At 40.5% G+C, this 23,512-nt stretch overlaps 2 protein-coding genes across 2 annotated transcripts in view; one reads left to right on the forward strand and one right to left on the reverse strand.

Annotated features, from left to right (window-relative positions):
• The window catches only part of DCAF13 (DDB1 and CUL4 associated factor 13), a 27,888-nt gene extending 14,832 nt beyond the window's left edge, over window positions 1-13,056 (reverse strand). Inside the window, exons 1-7 of the mRNA XM_030010997.2 lie at window positions 12,894-13,056; window positions 10,023-10,222; window positions 8,638-8,745; window positions 6,787-6,876; window positions 5,723-5,878; window positions 4,936-5,013; window positions 849-931 (exon numbers count right to left, since the gene is read on the reverse strand). Of these exons, the coding sequence (XP_029866857.1) occupies window positions 849-931; window positions 4,936-5,013; window positions 5,723-5,878; window positions 6,787-6,876; window positions 8,638-8,745; window positions 10,023-10,222; window positions 12,894-12,963 (785 nt within the window). The 5' untranslated portion in view covers window positions 12,964-13,056. The remainder of the gene's footprint in view (window positions 1-848; window positions 932-4,935; window positions 5,014-5,722; window positions 5,879-6,786; window positions 6,877-8,637; window positions 8,746-10,022; window positions 10,223-12,893) is intronic.
• The window catches only part of SLC25A32 (solute carrier family 25 member 32), a 16,108-nt gene continuing 5,624 nt past the window's right edge, over window positions 13,029-23,512 (forward strand). The window contains exons 1-4 of the mRNA XM_030010998.2: window positions 13,029-13,329; window positions 16,527-16,677; window positions 17,753-17,838; window positions 18,889-19,049. Of these exons, the coding sequence (XP_029866858.1) occupies window positions 13,044-13,329; window positions 16,527-16,677; window positions 17,753-17,838; window positions 18,889-19,049 (684 nt within the window). The 5' untranslated portion in view covers window positions 13,029-13,043. The remainder of the gene's footprint in view (window positions 13,330-16,526; window positions 16,678-17,752; window positions 17,839-18,888; window positions 19,050-23,512) is intronic.

Here is a 23,512-nt window from a genome sequence, read left to right on the forward strand (position 1 = left end):
AATAACAGCTACCATTTTTAGTTTAGCAAGAGGAAGAAGGAAAAAACAAACAAACAAAAGACATATAAACAAACAGATTAGGTAGCCTGGTAGCCTTACCATACCATAATCAAAATAGGTGAAAAGCAATACATTAGGTACAACACCTACTTTCAAGGTCTGGGCCAGATTCCATTTCCTTGGAAAAACAGCTGTAAGACAAGTGATAAAATTCCTATGTTCCAGAATAAAACAGTGATCTAACAATAGATCACTGACTTCCTGGAAAAAAGGATATGGAGCACATTTTGCAGTGGCCTAGTTTTGAAGAGACAGCTTTTTCAATATCAGATTAGCTGTTCACATGAATAGTATTGTTCAAAAGTAAGAACTGCTCTGAGACATTGAAAGGATAAGTATTGCAGACTGGAACTGTTTCACAAAAGATTAATGTTGGGTTTTTTTTAAACAAATGTTCTCATCAAAATAGCTGATCAGTACAATATAACAAGCTTCACAAGAGCTAGCAAGAAAATAAACACTTATATTGCCTCAGACTGGACGAATAGTACTTATTTTCCAGGTCCTGTTGCAAGTTACACTTGCATTGGTTCAGCTGCATTTTTTCTAAGTTACACTGCTTTCTTCCCCCCCCAGGTACTGAAATACAGAGAGAGAGGCAGTCTGCTATCAATTCTTTTTTTTTTTTAATCAGCAAGCCTATAATTCTCTAGGTTATTACTTAAGTGATTCAAATTCAGAGCTTAAGTACTTTTTTAAAAATTTATTTTAGCATGGTGATAAATCACCAAGATACAGATTAAAAACATAACATGAGCAGGATTATCAAAAAGCAAGGTCACACTTACTTGTAATCTTCATTTGCTGCAGTAAAAACGAAGGCTTCCATTGGGTTCCAACACAGCGTATTTGTCCTCATATTCAAGATAACCTGGAAGATATTTACACATAGCTACCTTGTTATAGGCAGTAAAATACTTGCTATAGTTCAAAACTTCCTATATCACTGGAGACAAGCGCTTTCTAGATACAGAATTATGGCAGAGAAATAGTGACATGACAGAATGTTTCCTTAGCAGTGTTAGAATTGGAATTCAAGAACTTCCTGTTCCGCATCATATGCTCACTGCTTTATGCTACATGGCAATTAAATTTTCCTCTGTAATTCATCTTAGAAGCAAATTCTTCTAAGTGGTCATTTAACACGTAAACCATGTAAACATGTTAGCAGTCAACATGTAAACCTGGAACTTCTGAAAAATTTCATTTCTCCATCATATTTACAGGAACCTTTAGTTACGTAATCTATAAACATGGCTAATTAAATGGTTATTTCAAGGGATATAGTCATTAATTGACACTGTGAACCAGCATCTGCAAAGCCATTATAACATTTTTATGTTCTCCCAGTTATTACTATCCCTTCATTATTTTATCTCTGAAATTGCAGTTCATGAATTCTCCAAGACAGTTGCCATTTCTTGTTGAAGTGCCAAGCAATGTATGTAGAAATTACCGTGTTGTAATCTACTCACCACTATCACTGTATTGGCAGTGAATCATTTGCTACACATACATAAGACGCGCTTGCTGCTAGTAAGCATATGGCTACAAAGAGGCCAGTTTGCCTTGAAGTGGGAGGAAGGCAGCTGATGGCAGCCTAATAAGACCCTTCTACTTTACTAACAGTCGACTAGACAAGAGGCATTAAGCAGCTATACGTCGGATGCCTCCACCTTGGAGGAGGGCTGTGGCAGTAACAGCTGGGCCCCTGTGGGAGAAGGGGAGGCAGGGAGGAGGTCATCTGACACTCCGTACAACAGAACAGCTTTGACTTCTGCCGAGTCTTGGAGGAGCTTTCAACCACTGTATTTAAAAATAAATCCCATAGAGTACGCCTGACACAAAGTAGATGTATAACTGCAGAGCAACTTATTAACAAACTGAACAACTCTAAACAGGATTTTCCACAATGCTCCAGGCCAGTCATAATCCTACTTGAAAATCCTGAAATTTGGGTGTTTAACGCTATGGTACTCCAAACACATTTTTGTTCTCAGCTTACTATATCAAACACCATAAATTTACATACATATAATAAAATATAGTTGTACAATTACATCTCAAAGCAAGTTAGTAGTGCTGACCTCTACTGAACCCACCCCCCAAAAAAGACCGTGATTTTATGAGTGTGTGCATATTCTCATGATTCTCATTCTCCGTAATTCCCCATTTCCTAGGTGACATTATCCTGTTCAACATGAAGTCTGTGCTGCAAAATACTGCTCATTTTCAGAAACTACATGCATCCAGAACTGAATGTAATCATCAGATGCCGAAAGTGATCTCTGCTTTAAAAAGTGACTTTACTGAAAGGATAGGCCACTGAAAAGCCCTATGTTTACAGTAATGTGACAACTAGAATTTGTTTAGATTTCAGTATTGTTCTTCTAGTTATAAACCTTGCACATATCTGGGAAGCTAATAATTAAGGAGGATTCTTTATTCTTCCCTGTCCAAGTTTTTCAGTCACTGCAAAATGAGTACAAGATTAGTGTTAACACATTATATGTATAATAAATATTTGAAATCATCACACAAAATAACTCCTAATATTGCTGAAAAATCCAGCTCTTTTTCAAAAGAGGTGAGGTTTGGTCAAAGTCTAGGCTCTGCATCTTGCTTCACTATTTTTTCCACCCAAATCTACAGGCATTCAGTTTATCTCAGCAGTGGCATTTGGAATTAAAATACTGCCTAAGAAAAGGCTTCTCTGTACAGTCCTAGTATTATATTCAGTAACAACCATGTAAGGCAACCTGGGCTGGAAGTGATTTAAGTTGCTGTAAATACGTTAATAATGGCATTTCAGAACTATCTAAACCTGTAGCAGAGCCATCTTCTTACACTATTTTTTAATCAACTGTAGATACACTTAGTAATTTCATAAGAAAAAGTCCTCATTAAGACAAGTCTAAGTTGTGAAGTCCCTAAAGACTTGGCTATCTTGGTTGGTTTATTTTAACTGTGAGCACTTGCTTACAAAAAGTGTCAGCCTGCAGATTTTGAGATTACTTTAACACAAAACCAGATCACCCAAATAATTAATCTGTCCTCCTTTACTACCAACAAGGTATTTGGTTGAGGTGAATGGCTAAGAATGTTACAAGCAATTGACAACACAGTTCCTGTCAGCTGTTTAAATGGTAAGTCTATCTTTAAAACACCCTAAGCTTTCCTGTGATCCCACAGGTTGCACAAGAATGACTTTTAAAGTGTACCAACTTCTATTAAAACATCCCCGTCTTGTCATGCAACAGGAGTGCTTCCCTTCATCTTTTCCCAGCTTTTTTAGACTAGTTCTTATTTTGCACTTAGGCAGAATCTCACCATCTTATCCGTCCCTCTTTGAAGCTTAAGACTTCAAAACTCACAGACAGGACAAAGGGGCAAGAGAGCTACTGCTTCATGATGTGGAAAGTTGTACTCCTATTTCCATTAAGTAAGGGACTCCCACTGAGTTCCAAACTCAGGGCCTTGTGTGAGCTGCTTTGCTGACCAAACACCAGGAACACAGCAGTGCTAGAAGCCAGTGCCCATACATAGGTAAGGTACCTCTAAAAAGCAGCACCCTTCTTCTGGGAGTTAGAGCTCTTGGCTCTCAATGCAGAAATGGACATTCATCCTGCATCTCCCCAGGAGGATCATCCCTATCCCAGCATGAAAGCTAGTACTGTATCCACAGATGCAAGGAAGTATTCATCAGTGTTTTACTCCTATAGCAGGAAATGCACCTAAGCATGCTGCTTACTACAGGAGATACACATATACACATATGTGCACATGTGTATATATGCACATGTATGTATACTTTTATATATTTAGCATATAATACGTATGTAAAATTCTGTTAGATTTGAACTTAATTCACAAAGGCTCAAACTACATCCTTTTAACCTGTAACCGCAGACCTACAGCACTGACTGTTCGTTTTGACATTCAGGTCTCCAACTGGCATCACTGGCAATTTTTTATAAGCACTGCCTCAGTGGCCCAAATGAAACTTCATTAAAAATTGTTGGGGCACAGGGAGAGAAAGACAGACTGTTATGCCAACAACATTCATATTTTATAACTAAGTTAAGTACCATTATAGTGTTCTACGGTATATCAGACCAGTGTCTTTGCAGACAGTACACAACATACCAGAAGGATAGTGAGTGTATATTCACAAGCGAGAATATTGTATTTCAAGAAGAAAATTGTTAAGATAGTTCCGGGGCTCAAAACTACTGAACTTGACCAAGGTTAATATCTGTGTATGAACGACAGGCTTCTTGTTTTAAATACATACATACATTCTCTTAAAGATAAATAGGAATCTTCATGTCATTGGTAAATTCCACATACAAATACAATTTTGATTCCAGTGGAAAGGATTTATGAATGTTTATACTAGGTGCATAGTGGAAGGTTCATCTCCATGCAAAAGAAAAACACCTTTTCAAATGCAGACCAAGGCTCTCCAATGGTGGAAAGGAAATGCCTTAGAAGTTACCTTGTTTCCTTCTGAGAAGGAGGAGACAATAAATAAATAAATAAAATCACATATACACAGACAGAATGCAATATAGGAACATAAAGTTCTTATTGTGAAATTGCTGTCAGGTCAGGCACTTTATCAAGAATTACAAAAGTGTGAGCGTGACAGCCCATTTAAATGCAGAAAAGGACTCTAACTCTGTGTGGTTTAAATCCCAACATTAATTCAAACTCAGTTAAAAGACTGAAAATTACACGCTGAAAACTCAGTGAACTCACAGTTCAGAGCTTCCCTTTCTCTATTGTCATCAACAGTTTACAGACTATTCAGACTATTTACATATTCAGTATGATTACTAGTGCCAAAGCTTCTGTTAAAAAGAAAAAGATTACCTTCTTTAACGGAGTTGATTTTCTCATATCATATAGTACAATATTTCTGTCAGAAGCACAGCTTCCCAAAAGGTATGTCTAAAAAAAAAAAAACCAACAAAAAAAACCAGCCATGTATGGTCTTCTAAACACTTCTAGAGTACGGTTAACAGCTTACATTAGATATCTAAGCTATTTAGTCAAAGCTGGTAGTCAAATAGTTCCTTTTTCAGTCAAGGAAATACATTCATCGTTCTTTCTGTGCAGCTAATTACTCAGCACAAACATTTTAAATAACTTCCCCTGTAAGATTCAGAATCACCCAGTCCTCTCTACTTCAAAAGTAACAAGCAATTCCTCATAAACACTTTGTATGCGAACACAGCCCAGCCAAGAGGTATATAGGAACTGCTGTAGAAAATCAAATGCAATTGTTTTGCCATGGAGAGGGGGAGAAGTCTTGGTGACAGGGAGTACAATATTGGAACAGATGAGAGCTCCACAGTCACATAACCGCTACATTGTATGATTAAGGTATGTATTGCTGTGGGCAGAAGAGAGACCACGCTACTTCTCTTTCTCCTCTCCCCGACTAACAGAGACAAAAAATAAAAAGATGAAAATATAAGGTACTACACTGCAAAGCAATATAGCCATAAAAATATATAATACACACCCCTAAATATTATGTTAAAACACATATCAAAATCTAAATTTGGAACAAGCCGTTAAAGACACTGTTAATAGAGTTTAGACCTTATACCACTCAAGAAAAATATTGATTTCCAATATATAACAGAAACATTACCTCAATAGGATTAAATTTTACACTGCTTATGCTATCAAAACCCCATGTCAGAGAACACATGGGACTTGTCCTTTGCTCATCCCAAATGTCCACTTGATGGCCACAGGTGGCAAAAACAGCTTCCTTCCAGTGGTGATCAATTCCTGTATACACTGTCTTTAAAAGAAAAAACAAACAAACAAAACCAACAAAAAAACACCCACAAAACAATTTACAAAACCAATTGTATACATAAATATGCAAGTATATTGTTACAAAAAAGATCAACAAATCATTGCATATCGAGTCTGCCATGTTTTCATCCATTTATACTACTGAAAACCAAGTCACCACTGCTACCAGAAACTAAGTCTTATGGGATGTACCCTTACACAGTAGACTAGCTTTCTGTGTACTCATCTAATGTGCATACGTGCATTTCTTGTTAATTTACAATGGAGTCAGCATTAGAAGCCCATTTACAAAGTCCTGGCTGACTTTAAAGCAAATGGAAATTTTAAGGGTGCAACTACAAATTTTCTATGTGGACCGGAAGAGATTCCATAGACATTACAATAATTAAAGAGTTTCAATCCACTTACAAAAAGCATTTAATGTTGTTCTCAAAATAAGCTTATCATAAATTGAAAGTGCTGAAGTATACATTTTTAGTCTGCTTTGGTCAAAAAGAAACACATAAAGTTAAAATTTTGTATTGAATGGCTGCAAGGTATTGGCAAGAAAAGTTATTTAATGCAGACTAAGCACTGGCAACACACGTCTGAAGAGAAAGAGACTACAGAACGATCTGACCAGTTCGCAGGAAAGGGATTATTAGCAGAGACAGACCTAAGCAGTCTCTGATGGCATTTGAGTTATTCCTTTCCAGTTACATGTAAAACAAATGTAACAAAAACTTGAAGATACTTTAAAAGTGCCATTATAAAATTTGATGCCATCACCTTACAACCCATTATGATAACATGATATCAAACTATTTATCTCTTTCTAAAAGCTAGATAATAATTGGTTCAAACTTAATACAAAAGAAGAGATGTGGGAAAATCAAAACTTAGATTTACTACCTTTCCAAGAATTGTATGAATAGGCTCTTCTTCTTCTCCATATTCCGGGCTCTCCATTTTCCACTGCTTCACAGTTTTGTCATCGCCAACCTAGAAATATTGGAGAAAGCAGGTACAGTTTTACATAAATATATTCTGTTTATTTTACTAGATGTGCTTTCCAGTTAAGTACAGGCAGCCTTTCAAAAGAGAATGATCTATGACATACACAGAAGTGCTCTCTCCTGCCTATTCACTGTTCCCTTTTATAACTCTAAGTTGAAGATTAATTCTCCTTGTCATAATATTTCACTAGAAGCTGAGAAGGTACATGTACATCGTCTGGCTGGAATGGAGTTAACATTCTTCATAGCAGTCCATATGGCACTGTGTTTTGGATTTGTGGCTAAAACAGTGCTGATAAGGCACCAATGTCTTGGCTACTGCTGAACAGTACGGTATCAAGGCATTTTTGCCTCCCCCGCTCTGTCAGTCATCATCCCTGCCCGCCCCATCAGCAAACAGGCTAGGTGTGGGCAATAGACTGGGAGGGGACACAGGTGCGACAGATGACCTGAATTGGCCAAAGGAGTATTCCATACCGTATAACATCACGCTCAGCAATAAAAACTGGGGTAGCGGAAGAAGAAAGGGGTGGCGAGGGCTGGCTTCCAAAGTGGCTGCTGCTCACAGACTGTCTGGGGACCTGTCTGCTTGTGAAAGGAGGTGACCGACTTCCTGTTTGTCACTGCTCCCACCACCACCTTTCCTTCACCTATTCAACTGTCCTCATCTCAATCCACGAATCTTCTCCAGTTTTCAAAAGAGATACTTCCAGGGTCAAATTGGAAAAAGGTGAGCTGGAATGATGACTGGTTTTTTAGGCTACATTTTGTGATTCTTAACCAAACGGCACCTTAAACTGCAAATTATCTTCTGGAAGTTGTTTTGAGGAGCGTGTAAACAGTTAAAAGGCACTTTCCACCTCAGTTGCTCCAGACACCTGTTCCTAACATCATGCTACCTCTTGCACTATGCCAGCAAAAGCTTTTGTGTGGCTGTGCAGCGACCTGGATCAGGCACACTGGCCAAAAAAATGTTAGCTATACAAGTTTAACTTCCTCTCCTGACAGCACTACTACTGTTTCTTCTTCCCCTCTCTCAATTTTCAGGCAGAGGGATTGTCAAAAGGGGATTCTAATTTGGAGTCACTTAGAATTTTTTGCTATGACTTCCCCTACATCCTAACTACTGTCCTCATGACCTGGTATGTACTTCAGAAAAGATAAATATATAGTAGCAAAAATAGCTCTTCTATGCACAGCTCAAAAGAAGCAAAACCGCAGGACACTCTATTCTTCAAAACCAATTCTTTTTATTGTATCATCTTAGAATTGTTTTAGTGCAAACAGGAAGACATACTATTTCCAGACAGTTTACATGAAACTGAATCAGTTATGGTTGATACAAGTTAATAAAGCTTAATTACCATGGAACCATCTTGACTTAATCAGCTTACCTTTAATCATAGTATATGCAAATGGTTACTTTTTTAAGTGTTTGTAGCTCTTTCAATGAACATAATCTATCTACTACTTTAATAAAAACTAGTTTATTCAAGTTTTAATTACATGACCATCCATTAGCAATTTTCTGGTATTTATCCATTCCATAGTCTTGAATAACATCCATATTGCAGCATCAAAAAAAATTTCATCAGAAATAGAATTGTCACGTTCACTGACAAATTTAATAAACGTATTCATACAATATTTAAATATTGTATGGCAGAGAGTAAGTTGCTCACTGGAAAACAGATGGTGAACAGGCACTCTACTGCTACACTGTACTAGGGAGACACATTATACTTACAGTAAAGAATGATGTACCACAGAAACGAGCACACATGCCTCGAACAAAGCCTTCATGGGCTTGTATAGTACGAATACACTGTCGTTTGGTCAAGTTCCAAATTTTAACCTGTTAAAACCAGAAAAGTATTCTGTTGTTACTTAAGTTTTCTACAGCCCACAACTGCAGTTCATAATTCAAGTACAAAAGATCACATATGTTGTAATGAAATAGCACAGCTGGCATGAACACTGGTCAGATTTTATAATGTTAAAACTATTCAATTATTCCCATCTTGAAAAAAAATTTTAAAAGTGCAGGTCTTTCCTTCCTACCCCTTCCCCTCACCTAAGCTGTATACCAACCGTATTTTTGCATTCCCCTATTTTTGAACTAGAATCCTTGCCAGCAGCGATAATTTTAGCAAAAAATACCCCCCTAAAGAGAAAAGCACAAGGAAATAGCCTTGGGAACCAACAGAATGTTTCCAGTCCAGCTGCTGAACTACATTTTATACAGATGTCCACCTCTCAGAGGTTTCGGTTTCAAAGCATTTGGGCCCATTTAAAACACAAAGAAATGGAGGTCAGTGTTTATATTTGTATATATTTATAGTACCCAGTACTTTACTCGTTCTTTCAGTGGATAAGAAATCTGGCCAATGTTTCCTATAAATTTATCCCCCTCCTTTCTGAAAAGGTTAATCTCCCTCACACTACTGCATGACATATGCACCTTCTATAAAAAGCAGGAAGCAACCAGCTACCCAGAAGACACCTTTAAAATATACAAGTACTATCTAATGAACAATACAAGGGTGAGAGAGGACAGAGAAGACAGAAAAGACAGGCAATTTTTTTCTGCAACTGACTCCAATTAAAGTGCCCTTGCTTGCTATTTGTAACACTTATGTAAAATAATCAAACAAATACAGGGTTAGCATTTTTTAGGCAATATAAATTATTATTCCAAAAAGTTTTTGGTTGTGTGCCCCTTCCCCCTAGCTCATCTGACTTCATGTAATCTTCATCTGCAGCAATTTAACCTCTTCAAGGGGAGGAGGGGGGTTGCATGGGCAGCAAAAAGCAATCACTATGGACTGTAAATATTAACATTCAGTGCTCCATCCTGAGGAACTGAATGTCACGCCCCCTGCTCACAGCTGAAAGCTGCTCCCATTGTGTTCTGGGAGATTACAACCTGCACTTTGAGAAACACTGCTCCAAACCGGGTAAATTGCACCTTCTGAAAGAAGACAGGGTATCATGCTGAACAAAGACACAAAAGAAAGGTAAGCAGGGGGCATTAAAAAAAAAAAAAAAAAAAAAAAAAAGAAAATAGAGAAAGAAAAAAGAAAAGAAGGAAGAAAGGTACCTCGTTTGTTGTGGTTTGTAACTGCAGCTTACCTCTCCATCACAAGCTCCAGACAGCACCGTAGACAAACTCTTTGGATGTTTGGCCATGCAATTAACTCCATCTCTGTGGCCATCAAGCGAGCTAAGAAAGGGTTTTGCAAATACACGTTCTAGCTTTGTTGCATTCAGAGCTCTTGTGTACTCTCGTGGAACCTCAAATGGATGCAATGCAGGGTCATAGTTTCTTGGAACTGCAATAAGAGTAACACACACATTAGAAACCCACAGTATGTAGTGTAGCTCAAGGTAAGCTGAATGCACAAGCTCTTCTCTTTGATTTCCCTGCCATGGGAGAATTTCCTGCAACACTAAGATTTTTGCCGTTCCTACTGTTTTGAAATTGGTCCGTGGGATCATTAGTATGTTCACTTAACAAGCTCGAAGTTAATAAAGTCTGAAATAATTCTGAAATTATTTGATGTCCTTTTCAAGGATATGAATGTACACAACAAACTGGAAGTTAGTATCATAGAATCATTTAGGTTGGAAAAGACCTTTAAGATCGAGTCCAACCATCAACCATGCCCACTAAACCATGTCCTGAAGTGCCTTGTCTACGCACTTTTTGAATACCTCCAGGGATGGTGACTCAACACTTCCCTGAGCAGCCTGTTGCAGTGCCTGACAACCCTTGTGGTGAAGAAATTTTTCCTAATGTCCAGTCTAAACCTCCCCTGGCACAACTCGAGGCCATTTCCTCTTGTCCTATCTCCAGCCACCTGACAGAAGAGACCCACACCCACCTGGCTATAACCCCCCTTCAGGTAGCTGTAGAGAGCGATAAGGTCTCCCCTCAGCCTCCTTTTCTCCAGACTGAACAACCCCAGCTCCCTCAGCCGCTCCTCATAAGACTTGTGCTCCAGGCCCCTCACCAGCTCTGTTGCCCTTCTCTGGACACGCTCCAGCACCTCAATGTCTTTCTTGTAGTGAGGGGCCCAAAACTGAACACAGTACTCGAGGTGCGGCCTCACCAGTGCCCAGTACAGGGGAACAATCACCTCCCTGCTCCTGCTGGCCACACTATTTCTGATACAGGCCAGGATGCCATTAGCCTTCTTGGCCACTTGGGTACACTGCTGGCTCATATTCAGCCAGCTGTCAACCAGCACAGGTATCTTGCAAATATTATTTAAAAAGAAGCCCAAAACACAACAACCACAAAGCAAAAAAAAAAAAAAAAAAAAAAAAAACCAAACAAACCACCACCCCACAATACCAACCTCCTACCACTAAACTCTAACATACACAGAAAGGACACAGCTCCATGGACATGCACAAAGAGAGGCAACCTAGCTCTCTTCATGTTTAGTCAGCTGCAAGCCAGCCCCAGCTCAGAAATGAGACTCGTTAGTTTAATTAGCTTGGTCCTCTGCTAATGCTATCTGGTTTCCCATACAGAAGTGTTTACATCCAACAAACTTCAAGCAAGGGTGTCTCTTCATCCACCTGCATAGGTATACCCTAGAATAAATTCAGAAAGACAGTGGATATTGACATTGTGCTTCTGGTTTTTGTCTCTTTCATTCCGTTTCATGCAAAAAGGTTGAAAAGTCAGTAGAGCAACTCACAACAGATCACTCATTAGGAATCCATACTCTAGTTCAGTCTGCTGGTTTCCAAAGACTATTTGATGCACATCAAAACCTCAAAAATCTCTGATGGAGTTGGGTATGACTCTGTAATATGACAGAGAATTTGATTCAACAGCTTAGACACAAATCCCACTTAGAAAATTAAGAAGTATTCAGCTACCGTTCCAGTGGATAACTTTGGTAATATTTTTCCATGTTGTAAGTATATAACCACTATTAACTAACTAGGAAATGTTAGTTATGATGCTACCTTGCACAACATAGCTACCTACCTCTAATTCAATCAAATAATGAAGCATACGCAATTTAAAATAATACAGGTCTATTGTCCTGCTCAAAGTAGTTTAATGCATCCAAGACGCCCAGAGTTTTATTCCTGCTCTTTCTGACAAAGGGTGGCCATCTTACAAACTTTATTTCTAACACTAGGTAGAAGCTAAACCTCATTTCTATCACGTTACTGAGGTGGGACTGCACGACTGTGTAAGATCAGTTCTACAGAGGCTGAGCAGAGAACGGAAAGTCATCATCTCACCCACCAGGCTACAGCTGCTGCATCTAAAAATGTGTAAAATCCACACGGTTTTTGCCAGTTATAGTAAGGGATATACAAGAAGCTGGATGAGATGTACCAGGAAAGAAACAGTAGCAAGAGCGAGAGGTTGCTAGGAGTAACCTACGTAATACTAAGAGTAATCTCGGAGTACCGGAACGGTGACCAACCCCCCCAGCTCTGCACTCCGGCTCTAACGGCGTTTCCAGACCACGCTCTGGCAGCCCCAGCGCCCACGTTCCAGCAGCCGTGGCGGGGCAGCGAGCGTGCTTCTCGGCGGACGGCAACCGCACGCCGCCGCCTGGGACGGACACCCGCGGGTCCTGCCGGCGGGGCAGAAGAAGCCGGCGGGGCAGAAGAAGCCGGCGGGGCAGAAGAAGCCGGCGGGGCAGAAGAAGCCGGCGGCGCCTCACGGCAGCTCACGGCCCCGCCGCGCCAAGAGCGGTGCTGGCCGGGCGGGCCGGCCGGGCGCATGCGCACGGCGAGCGTTACCGCCTGTTCCGCCGACCGGCCGAGCCCGGCGGCGGGAAGACCACCGCCCGCCGTGGGCTGGGCGACTCGCAGTGGGCTGGCACCCTCCCCCGGGGGCAGCTCAGCGGCGGAGCGGGGCCGGCGGACGCCTGAGCGCCTTCCCTCCCTCCCCGCCACCGCCGCCGCCGCTGCCCTCGGTCCTCCCGGGCCGGCGGAGCCGAGCGCCGCCCCGGCTGCCCCGCTCACCGCGCTGCAGGTCCAGCTTGGTCTCGCGGAGGTAGTCGTCGGGGTTGCGGCTCAGCACCTTGACCCGCATCCTCGCCTCCGCGCACGCCGCCGCTTCCGCGCCGCCGGGAAACGCGCCGCCGTCCCCGCCGCGCACGCACACGTGACCGGATGCGCCGGGAGGGCAGTTCTCGCGCGACGCTGCTCCGCCGGGGCCGGCTGTCAGCCCACGGCGGGCGAGGGAGGGAGGAGTGCCGCCCCGCCCGCGCGCTGCCGCCGCCGGCGGCGATGAGCGCCCAGGGGCCCGCGTGCGCCGTGGAGGCGGCGGCGGCGCCGCCACCCGTGCGGTCCCCGCTCCGCCACGTGCAGCTGGAGAACCTGGCGGCGGGGCTGAGCGGCGGCGTCGTCTCCACCCTGGTGCTCCACCCGCTGGACCTGGTCAAGATCCGCTTCGCAGGTGAGGCCGGACCGGCCGCGCAAACACACACACACACACACGCACACACCACCCCGCGCCGGACCGGACCGGACCGGGCCGGGAGGCCCCACGCCGCGAGGCCTCGGTGCCCCGGGCGGGCGCTGCCGTGGCTCCCCGCGCCCGGGGATGGGGCGGCCCCCGCGGGGCCGGGGCTCTTGCTGAGGCGGCGGGTGTGCCGTGAGGGGAAGCCCCCGAGCCCGGCTCCCCCCGCCGAGAGCTCGCCGCTGAGGGCTACAAAGACAAACCGTGCTTTCAGCGAAAAACGCACAAATCTGGCTGAGCGCGGCCTTTCCAAGCCGGTGACGTACCGGCTTTTTTTTGAGGCAGGGCACGGCCGGATGAGCCTGCCCGCGGCTGCATGGCCGGAGGCGCCGGCAGGGTAGCCCCACGGCTTGGAAGAAACGGGCCGTAGGCTGAAAGGGGCGGTCTCCGGTTCTTTTTCCCCCAGAGCTTAATCTTCGTGTCATTTCTACGGACTGTAAAATGTGCTGTGTGCCGCGGGCTGTTTTCAGGCAGATCAGAGAGCTGACCAGGCTTTTCCCGCTCCTTCGTGACCGCCAGTGCCATAAGACATGGCAAGATTGTTTTTAACAGGCGGATTGTCTCAAGCCAACGTTCAAAGTTCACCTCTATGCCAAAGATTTTCAACGCTCAAAGTGTAACAGCAGTTTTATAATAATCTTGGTTGTTAACAGGAGTGGTACTGTTTTGCTGAAAACTCTAACTTGTTTGGTTTTCCACAGGGAAGCGTGTCAGCTTCTCCCTATCGATTTTGTTGTCATTTTGAGAAACACGTTGCCCTTTTATCATATTCTCTTTTGTAGAGATTGAAACGTTTTGCTGTATCTGTGGATTGTTACCTTAAATGCATACATGGGTGTTTAAGGTCTTAAAAACAAATAGTGAACTATCACAGGGAAGCTTTATAAAATTTAAAGCATTACATTTCCAAACAGACTTCTTGCAAAGTTGGATTTAAACTCTTCCTTGCATATCCTATTGTGGGCACATCCTGGGCTGTATTGCGAAGAGCGTAGCTGGCAGAAGTGCTCCTTTCTCTCTATTTCGCACTTGTAAGACTACGTCTGAAGTACTGTGTCTAGTTTGGGGCTCAAATTGACATACTGGCATGATTCTAGTGGAGGCCACCACACTGGTGAAGGGGCTGGAGCACATGACGTAGGAGGACAGGCTGACAGAACAGGGTAGGTTTGGCCTCACGAAGAGAAGGCTGAGGGGAGATATTATTGCAGTCTATGACTGTGTGACTGGAGGACACAGAGAAGGTGGAGCCAGATTCTTCTTGAAGGTGAATAGTCGTAGGGCAAGAGGGAACAGGCAGAAGCAGAAACATGGAAAATTCCAGTTATTTATTAGGAAAAAGGATTTTTATTATGGGAGTGGTCAAATACTGGAAGAGGTTACCCAGAGAGGCTGTAATCTCTTCAGCCTTGGCAATATTCAGGAGCTGACTGGGCGTGTCCCTGAGTAGCCTGGTCTAATTAGATCTGTTTTGAGCAGGAAATTGGGTTAGGTCACCTCTGGAGGTCACTTCCTTTCATATGCTTGTTTGGGTTGAAAATAATGATTCCTTTGTTTTGTCTTCAACCCGGAAGTAAGAGCTGATATCAGAAACCAATGTTGTGAAGTTTCGTGGCAGCATCATTGACAGACAGACTTGCCTTCATGTCTCTGATTTCCCATGTTGTTTACTGTGTTCATAAATCTGATCTAATGGCAGCATGGTAAAAAAAATCAGAAAGGTCTTTGGGAAAGCTCTAGCAGTGCTCATTCAGGAGGGAGAAAATAGGCGTTTAATTTGTGTGCTAGTTTTGAGTGATTGTCAAGGTGTTGAGGCCTTGTCACAATGTGCTCAGAAAAAGCATTTTGTCTTTAGCCCTGAAGTCTGTCACAACACACAGTACAGTACACAAAGTTCAAAGAAAAAAGAATAATAAGTGTGCCACTGAACAGAAAACATCTGAAATTCATGATTACCAGGATTAATATTGATGGGGACACAAAAACTGCGCTGGCTGTAAAACTTTGAGATTAATTTTCAGTAAAATTGCAATCTAGCCTTGTGTCTATATTTGAAAGCTGCTACTGTGTTGGCATCATAATCTAGGTCAGAAGAGATCTGTGGAGTTCACCCCCTACTCAGATAAGGTCTGCTTAGATCGGATTGCTCAGTCTTGTCTGCTGGCATTTTGAGTAGCTCCAAAGATGCCTCTTCAGGCAACTTGTTCCAGTATTTGATCACTCTGATGGAGAAAAAGTTCTGGTCAGAATTCCCTCTGTTCCAGCTTGTGTCTGTTACCTCCTGTCATCTCACCATGTGCCTTATCACACACATCATCAGTAATTGACTCTCTTGCTGTTACGGTAGGAGGAATAGTAGTTACCACTGTAAGTTGTGTGAACGTCTGTGTTCTAAATGAAGTCTGTCAAACAAAAACTTGCATGTGTTTTATCTTTTTGACAGTGATATTTTCTGAATATTTGGACAACCACCTGTTTGGTTATTGGGTGGGAAAAGTATATGCATTTGGTGTTTTCCTGCAAATCCATTCAATGAGAATAGAAGAAGAACACGGGAATTTTTGACAGAAATAACCTTTGAGTGTTCTGGTGAAAACTGACTGGAATCAATAAGACATGACCCATTGAAAATATTCAGACCTTTATAAAACATTTTAAAGAGGAAGATTGAATTTAAGAGTTGTTATTTGGGGCTTGTCTAAACTCCTTATAGAAATGTGTTGTCAAAGACCCCACATGTATCACTTGAAATATGATGTGAAATTGCTGGGGTGCTAAAAAGAAGAGACAAAAAACTTCAATTCAAAGCTGCTGGTCACCAAAAATGCACAGCAGTGCATTTATTTAGCCTTGTCAGATTGATGGGAACTTTCATCTCGCAGAGCTTAAAAGTTCTTTTTCTTTTCCTTGGGTTTGGTTTTTTTTTTTTAATTCTTTAACTCTAGACTTATGAAGCTGTGAACCCCAACTCTTGCATACTTTTAAAAGAATACTTTTAAAATACAGCTCAACAGTTAAGCTGCAAATGAACATGAAACCTGCTTTGGAGGCTGTGTGTACTTCTGTGGTGACTTTTACACAGCTGAACTTCAGCTTCCTGAAATGTTTTTCAGTATAATTTCTTTCTTTCGTAGTAAGTGATGGATTGGAGCTGAGGCCAAAATACAATGGGATTCTCCACTGTATGACCACTGTCTGGAAGCATGAAGGACTACGAGGCTTATATCAAGGGGTAACTCCAAACATGTTGGGAGCGGGGGCTTCCTGGGGACTTTACTTTTTCTTGTAAGTAGAACTGTAAAACGTGTCATATCCTGTGCAATGTAATGTTCAGATATACACTGCATCCTCTTTGGGGGGTATAAAGATGTGCTAAGTGGCTTATAAACTTAGGAATCTTTTAGTAAGTCCAGGTCTGTTACCCTTTATTATGGTTTGCTGTTTTAGAATTTAAGCAATTTGAGTCAGAGACCTGTTACTTTGTCAAGTGCATTCCCTTGATGCTGTGAAAATACTAAGGAATGAGAGATGGTGACTTCATTCATGAAGACTCCTCTAAAAGTGCAAATACATTGTGCTTAAAACCTCTTGAAAAATAAAACCCTAAACTGACATGTTAAGAATTAGAGAACATGATAAAGTTTTCTACTAAAGCTAAACGTTTAACTAATTTTTAATAATTTTAGTGGCAGTCAGTTCTTTCATTGTTTTTATGAGTTGATGGGCTTTGCTTATAAAGCTCATTTTTTAACACTCAATCTTTTCTCTTTTATGAACTATGTAACTGACCTGATTTACTGCTGATCCCTATTAATTGAAACACTTTAGGGAATAGTTGGTATGCCTGTGCAAACTTCACTTGTCAGTTGTCTAGACTCTGTTATTGTTGTACTTCAGTCTTCAAGCTTTGCTATAGGTTCCTGTTGACATTACAGCTCCTGTTGACAGTTTCGTAATCCACAAAGACTGGAAACTGGATCAAGAGAAGAGAGTCAGTGTACTTCTGAGCTAGAAGATAGATACCTGTCACTGTTGCTCTCAATAAAAAGGAGGCTGTCTAATAGCTTTCCTTTAGAAGTTAATTCCTGAGATCTGGTAGCTGTTTCATGATGCAGTCCCATTGATAGTGACAGTAATACTTTATCAATTTAAATATGTATTACCATAGTTCACTTTAACAAGCTAACTGCTCAGTTAATCAACTAAACAAAGGTAGTTTGCTTAGATACCTGTTTTCAAAGGCTGTGTACCACCTAATGTTTTCCATGATCTTAAGTGAGGTGTTTTGTTGTTTTGGGTTTGTTTTTTAGTGATGAAGGTTTGTTTCCACCTTTACCAAAATGTATTTTACATTTTCCAGTTACAATGCCATCAAAGCTTACAAGAAGGAAGGGAAGCTGGAAAGTCTCAGTGCAACCGAACACCTAGTGTCAGCTGCAGAGGCTGGTGAGTTTAAATGCAAAGAAGATTAATGTTTGCTTCTAGCCTTTCCATATGTTGCTCCCTGCTTTTGTGTGTCAGTACTGCTTTTTCTTACAGGTGGCAAGTGTAAGTGTTCAAGTCCAAATGCAATCATTTATTGTCTTTAAATAAGTTAATGGTGTCTAAAATGACTAGATGGATCACTGTGGTCTCTTCAGTTTTGCTCAGAAATAGCAGTTGTCAAAATACCTTTTGACCTTGTTTTCATTGTGTATAAGCATTTTCCATATTTAGTACTATATTGAGTCCCAAAATATAACTACATAAATCTGCTGCCATCAGCTTGTTAACTTGTTAAATGTTTAACACTTAGACCTGGAAAAGAGAAGGACTATTGAAGTTAATAGAATAAGTGAATTGGTCATTGGTCTTTGAAAGTCTTTATCTATGGCCCAAGTTTTCTTAGAAACTAAAGATTCAAAATAAAAGTACAACTTCTATCAGCAAGACTTTTAATATGTTGTTTCTAACATATGTTCTTGTACATGCTTATGTGTTCCATTTAATCTAGGCAATTGAGAAGACTTTTTATTAGGATGTTGGAGCATTCATTTAATGTTGAAATACAAGGCACATTGTTTGATGTGAAAAATAGTAATGGGTTATTTTAGAACTGTATTTTCAATAACCTATAAAGCTAAAACAGGTTGTTTCTATAAACCCATCAATGATTAAGCAAATTTCTCATGACTGAGGTGTCCATTAAATTTTGAACAATTATGTACCCAAAGAATAACTCAGATAATCAGGAGTACATTAAGAAGTTACTGATGATTCCTATCTACTACAGATTACACTACTGGCTGTGGAAAGGTGAAGAAAAGGGGGGATATACTAGGAATATTCATAAAGCCATATGCTCTACAGAAGTACCCCCAGCAGGAGTAGGTTGGACTTGATTGTGAGCTTTGAATTGTTTTGTCATTGTAGAAGCCTGTGTTACATTGGACTGAACAAACTGGGACAAGCTTTGGATTTGGCATAACAATCAGTCTAACTTCCATCTGTTCTCAGGAGCCATGACACTCTCTATTACAAACCCAGTATGGGTAACGAAGACGCGACTTGTGCTACAATATAACGCTGGTGTTGATCCATCAAAGCGGCAATACAGAGGAATGTTTGACGCTCTTATAAAGATATACAAGACAGAGGGTATACGTGGCTTATATAAGGTAATAAAATTTAAGAAAAATTCCAGGATTCACTGGCGTCGCTCAGTAGCATGGTGAGACTTGTAAATACTCGTCTACAAAAAAAAAAAAAAAGCAAGTAATTTTTTATATTAGCTCACTTTTATTTTGTGAGAGTTCTTTCCCACTGAAGAACTGCAGCAAAAAGGCTTAGTCAGAAGAAAAGCTATTATACTGTTGAAATGTAGGAAATCACTGAAGAATAGAGTGTAACCTTTACGGCTAAGCCATCTCCTATTGGGTGATAATGCTGAAATGAGAGTAAACTACAAGCTGCTTTTTAATTTTTTGGAGTCTTCTTATAATTAAAATTTGCATAAGGAGGGCAGCAATAGTGTAATCTATCTTGCGGCTAGTGCTTTCTTCCATTTCATCCCTTATCTCTCTCTTTCTGACATCTTGTGGAACGTAACATATGACTAAAGTAGTTGCTAATTTTTTTCCTCCACAATGGACGGTTTCACAACTGCTCATTTGCCCTCTGGTTATTGAGGTCTGTAATCTGTCATCTCTAGATCCATAAAATTTGCAGACTTCTAAATATGGTCTGCGTGTGTGTGGGTTTTTTATTCCCTTTAATTTAGGGAAACAGATGGCAACTGGATTTGGACTTTTTGCCGCCTCCTTCCTTCAGGCCATGACATGAAGATGCATTCATCAGTGCCTGGAAGGTGTGAAGAAACCTATTTTAGTTCGGTCTGGCTCTTCTGCAAGTAATGCTATAGAACAAGAACACTGTCTCTTAGGAATTGTCCTAATTACCGAACATTAACTTCTTTTACTTACAGTGAAAAATATAATCCTTCCTATGTTGAAAGACTAGTACGCCACATACCAATGAATGCCAAATTCTGACACTAGGAGCAAGGCACCTTACTTATTCCTAAATTGAAATTGTCAGTATTTCTGATTTGCCTGCCTGGATGTCTGCTGTGATCCATGTAGATAAGTTCAAATTTCTTAGGTTTTAAGATGTCCTTCCATTGAGTTACTGTTCAGGTTATTCGTACATGTAGCATGTGTTGCCTTTGGCGCTAGCCACTTCTTTGTAGTGTTAATCTGCAAGCAGGAAACTAAACCAGGTACTTCCTTTGAAAGAGCAAATTACTTAAATCTGCAGAGAACGTGACCTAGATAGGTCCTAAGTGACCTACATAACTATGCACACTGAGCAACTTTCATTTGATGTCAGGCTTCTTTCAACCTCATCTATACTGGGGAAGAAGGCACCTCTTCAGGTGGCTCTTTGATGTGTCCATACTTTAGCCTTCCTCTATTTTCTGTTTTTGGGAGAGTCTTCATTTTTTCTCTTTCTTGCTTTATTTGAAATTTGACAGCTGAAGTTTTGTTAATTGCCCTGAATTGCAGGAGCTGTAGTGCACACGAATGTCTTCTTTTTCCCCATAATCTTAATTTCAGATACAGTTCCTTATAGCAAATAAGGGCATCTCAGAGAATACCACCACAAATTGGAAATAAAATCTGGAAGTAGTTTCATTCTGATTAATTTGAGAGTAGTCTTCTAAAGAATGGTATTTCTGTCCAAGCAATTCTGTGTCTTGCTCTCTGTTGCACAAGATGCTGTTACTGGTCTGAGCAATTCCTTTCAGACAAGACTAGTAATGTCAGGATGCATTGATCTTTCTAGCAGGGATCAAAGCTGTCTTTATTAGCTCTGTTGGGTATTGTTCATTAACCTATACTTCATCTGAAGTTGGGTTCCTCAGTAAATTGTTCTTCTTGAACTTGGCCTGGTTTTGAAAAGACAGGAGCCTTTCTTGCACTAATTATCCCAGTAATCATCATCAGTGATCTTCCCCACCCTCCATCCATTAGGCTTTGGCCTTTGGCCTCCATCCCCCAGATAACTGGGGACAGAGCTGCTCTACTGCACACCAGGCTGAGGAAAAAAACAGCTTGGGGTTATGTAATTTGAACATGCCTATAGATCTGTTGGAGGTCTGAGCTCTAAAAATTACTTTACCATGAAGTTGAATGCCATGCAGCTATCTCCATGTTAAGAGTGCTGTAAGTTTCTTGTCAAGTGTAAGGCAGGAGAGACCAAACATCATAAAATAATCATAAGATTGTAGGAGTTGGCACTTTCAGAAAAACATACAATATCTCTGAGCTCTTGGGAAACTGTTAGATGTCTAGTCTAGAGTGACTGACTACTAAAACATCAATCAAGAATGCAACTAACGTTCTTCCTGGCCTCCATGCTTCTGTATTTCTATTTTCAGTTTTGTTCTCTTTCAGCAATGATGTAGAAGCAGCAATTAGAAATAGAGCAATGCTTAATAGACAACAGTAAAATAAACAGGAAGTGCAGAAAATTTAAGGAGATTAAAGGAAAATACAGTCTTATCAAGACTGAGAATAATAATGCAGTATGCTAACAACAACAAAAAAATCCTAGCAGTAATGCGTACTCATTACCAAGTGAAATAGATATTTTGGACACTTCTGTATTGTCATTTCACCTTTGGTAGGCAAGATTCTATACTCTGAGGATAAAGTATTTTTGCCAGTCCATTAATGTCTAAGGCACTTACCTCTCTTTATTTTACTATGCTTTTGCTTATGCTATTTTGCTGCTTCTTGCAAATGTGAAGCTTGTAAGCTAAGTGACTTTCTAGGTCTTTGTACTTGTATGTAGCAAAATCCACTGAGATTTGCCCGTCTTGATTATAACTTTAGTGCCAGGTTCTACAGCAAGACAGAAGGGTAAGTAACTTTCACATAAAAGATGGTATCATTTTTCACCATGAAGGAATCAAGAGACATAGGGAGATAATGGCATATTTCCAGTGTCTTTCTGTGTAAGTTGTCACAGTAGAGCACTCTGATACTACTGGTCTTTGGCACGCTGAGAACCCAACTGAAGACAACACTAAACAGATTACAAGGGGAATCTGTGGCGTTCTTTTGAAACATACAGCAGAGGCTGCTCTGGCGTGAGCGCTTTCAAACACTTCAGGCAGCGATGTGAGTACCCCACCACCAAATGAACCTTTTTCCTTACTTTACTGAGAAGCGCAGGCTTTCCACTATATATACTTGCTTATGTTCCTTTTCATTGTGATGGGCGACCTTTGAAACACAACCAACAGGACCTTTTTCTCTTGTCTTGGATCCTCGGCACTTAACAGCTCTTTAAGTCAACTTTTAAATACAATTTTCTTCCCACTGTCTACTGGTCAGAATTACATGCTTTGCCATTTAAATTTCTAATTATATATTTAATTCTGCCTATTGTTCTAATGCTCCAAAAGAGAATTCAAACAGGACTTCTTTGAGCAACCATTTCTCCTGTCAAGCCCTCATGGCAAAAATCTTCCACAGATATGTTTTGAATATTAGAGTAAAAAATAAGAAGTACATAAAGTGAAATGATTTTAAAATTGATCTTCACAGTCTCATTATATATGAAAAATAAATATCAAATTCTATCAAATTTTGAGGCAAGAAAGATTTTTGTGTAAAATTGTAAGAATAAGAAAATAGAATAAGAATATCTTTTGCAGACTTCACAGTAATGAAATATCTTGGCTGAGGAAGAAACCAGTTTTGCTTTGAAACATTTTTCCATAAGAACACATTGTTTTGTATGATCAATAGAAGCCTGGGTCAGCTCTTATTTTACTGAGGCACATTGGCTGACAGTTGCTTCACTCTCTTCTTGCATTTTTTAATATTGGCTCAACATTAAAAGTCCTTCAGTCTTTGGAAGTTTTCCGCATGAGCACAAGACTTAGAGCGTGCTGGTACTCATTTAGCAAGTATCATCAGTGGATGCTTTAGGACTCTTGGGTGCAAGTTATCCAAATCTGCTGGCTTAAATTTAAAAGTTTAGTACTCTTAAATGTTGTTTAACATTCTTCTTTTGTTGGTGGGGAAAATATTGCCTCATTCTCTTATGACATAAATACATCATTCTAATTTTTTCCAAGTAGAGAACAATTACTTACTTGGTCTTCTAATGCTTTTACTGTCTAATCATGGGCAAATGTTTGTGAAGATTTTCCCTGCTATCACTATACATAAATTTTATACCGTTCCTTGTTCTTCTGACCCAGATATTTATTCTTTGATATTTTTGATAATTTAGGTTTTCTTTTTTCCTCCTCTTCTGTTTTTATATTACTGGTTAATTTTCTTCTGATCCAGGATTTCTGAAAACCAGAGTTGTCCTTTTCCCTGTTTTGTGGCCCCTTGGCTTCAAACTTCACAAAATTCTGTGATTATGCTCACAGCTGAGGAAATATAGATGTTTGGTTTAATTACTTGTTCTCATTTGGAGAAGTGTTTTTTCTGGGACTTTATCTAGCCCTTAATGCATTTCGTTAGTTCATGGTCACTGATGATTAGTTCATGACCATTATTTTCTACTGTGAGAAGAAATTCATCCTCATTTATCAAAGAGATCCTAAAAATCACTTCCT

This window comes from Aquila chrysaetos, chromosome 4 (assembly GCF_900496995.4).
Source record: "Aquila chrysaetos chrysaetos chromosome 4, bAquChr1.4, whole genome shotgun sequence".
Lineage (NCBI taxonomy): Eukaryota > Metazoa > Chordata > Aves > Accipitriformes > Accipitridae > Aquila > Aquila chrysaetos.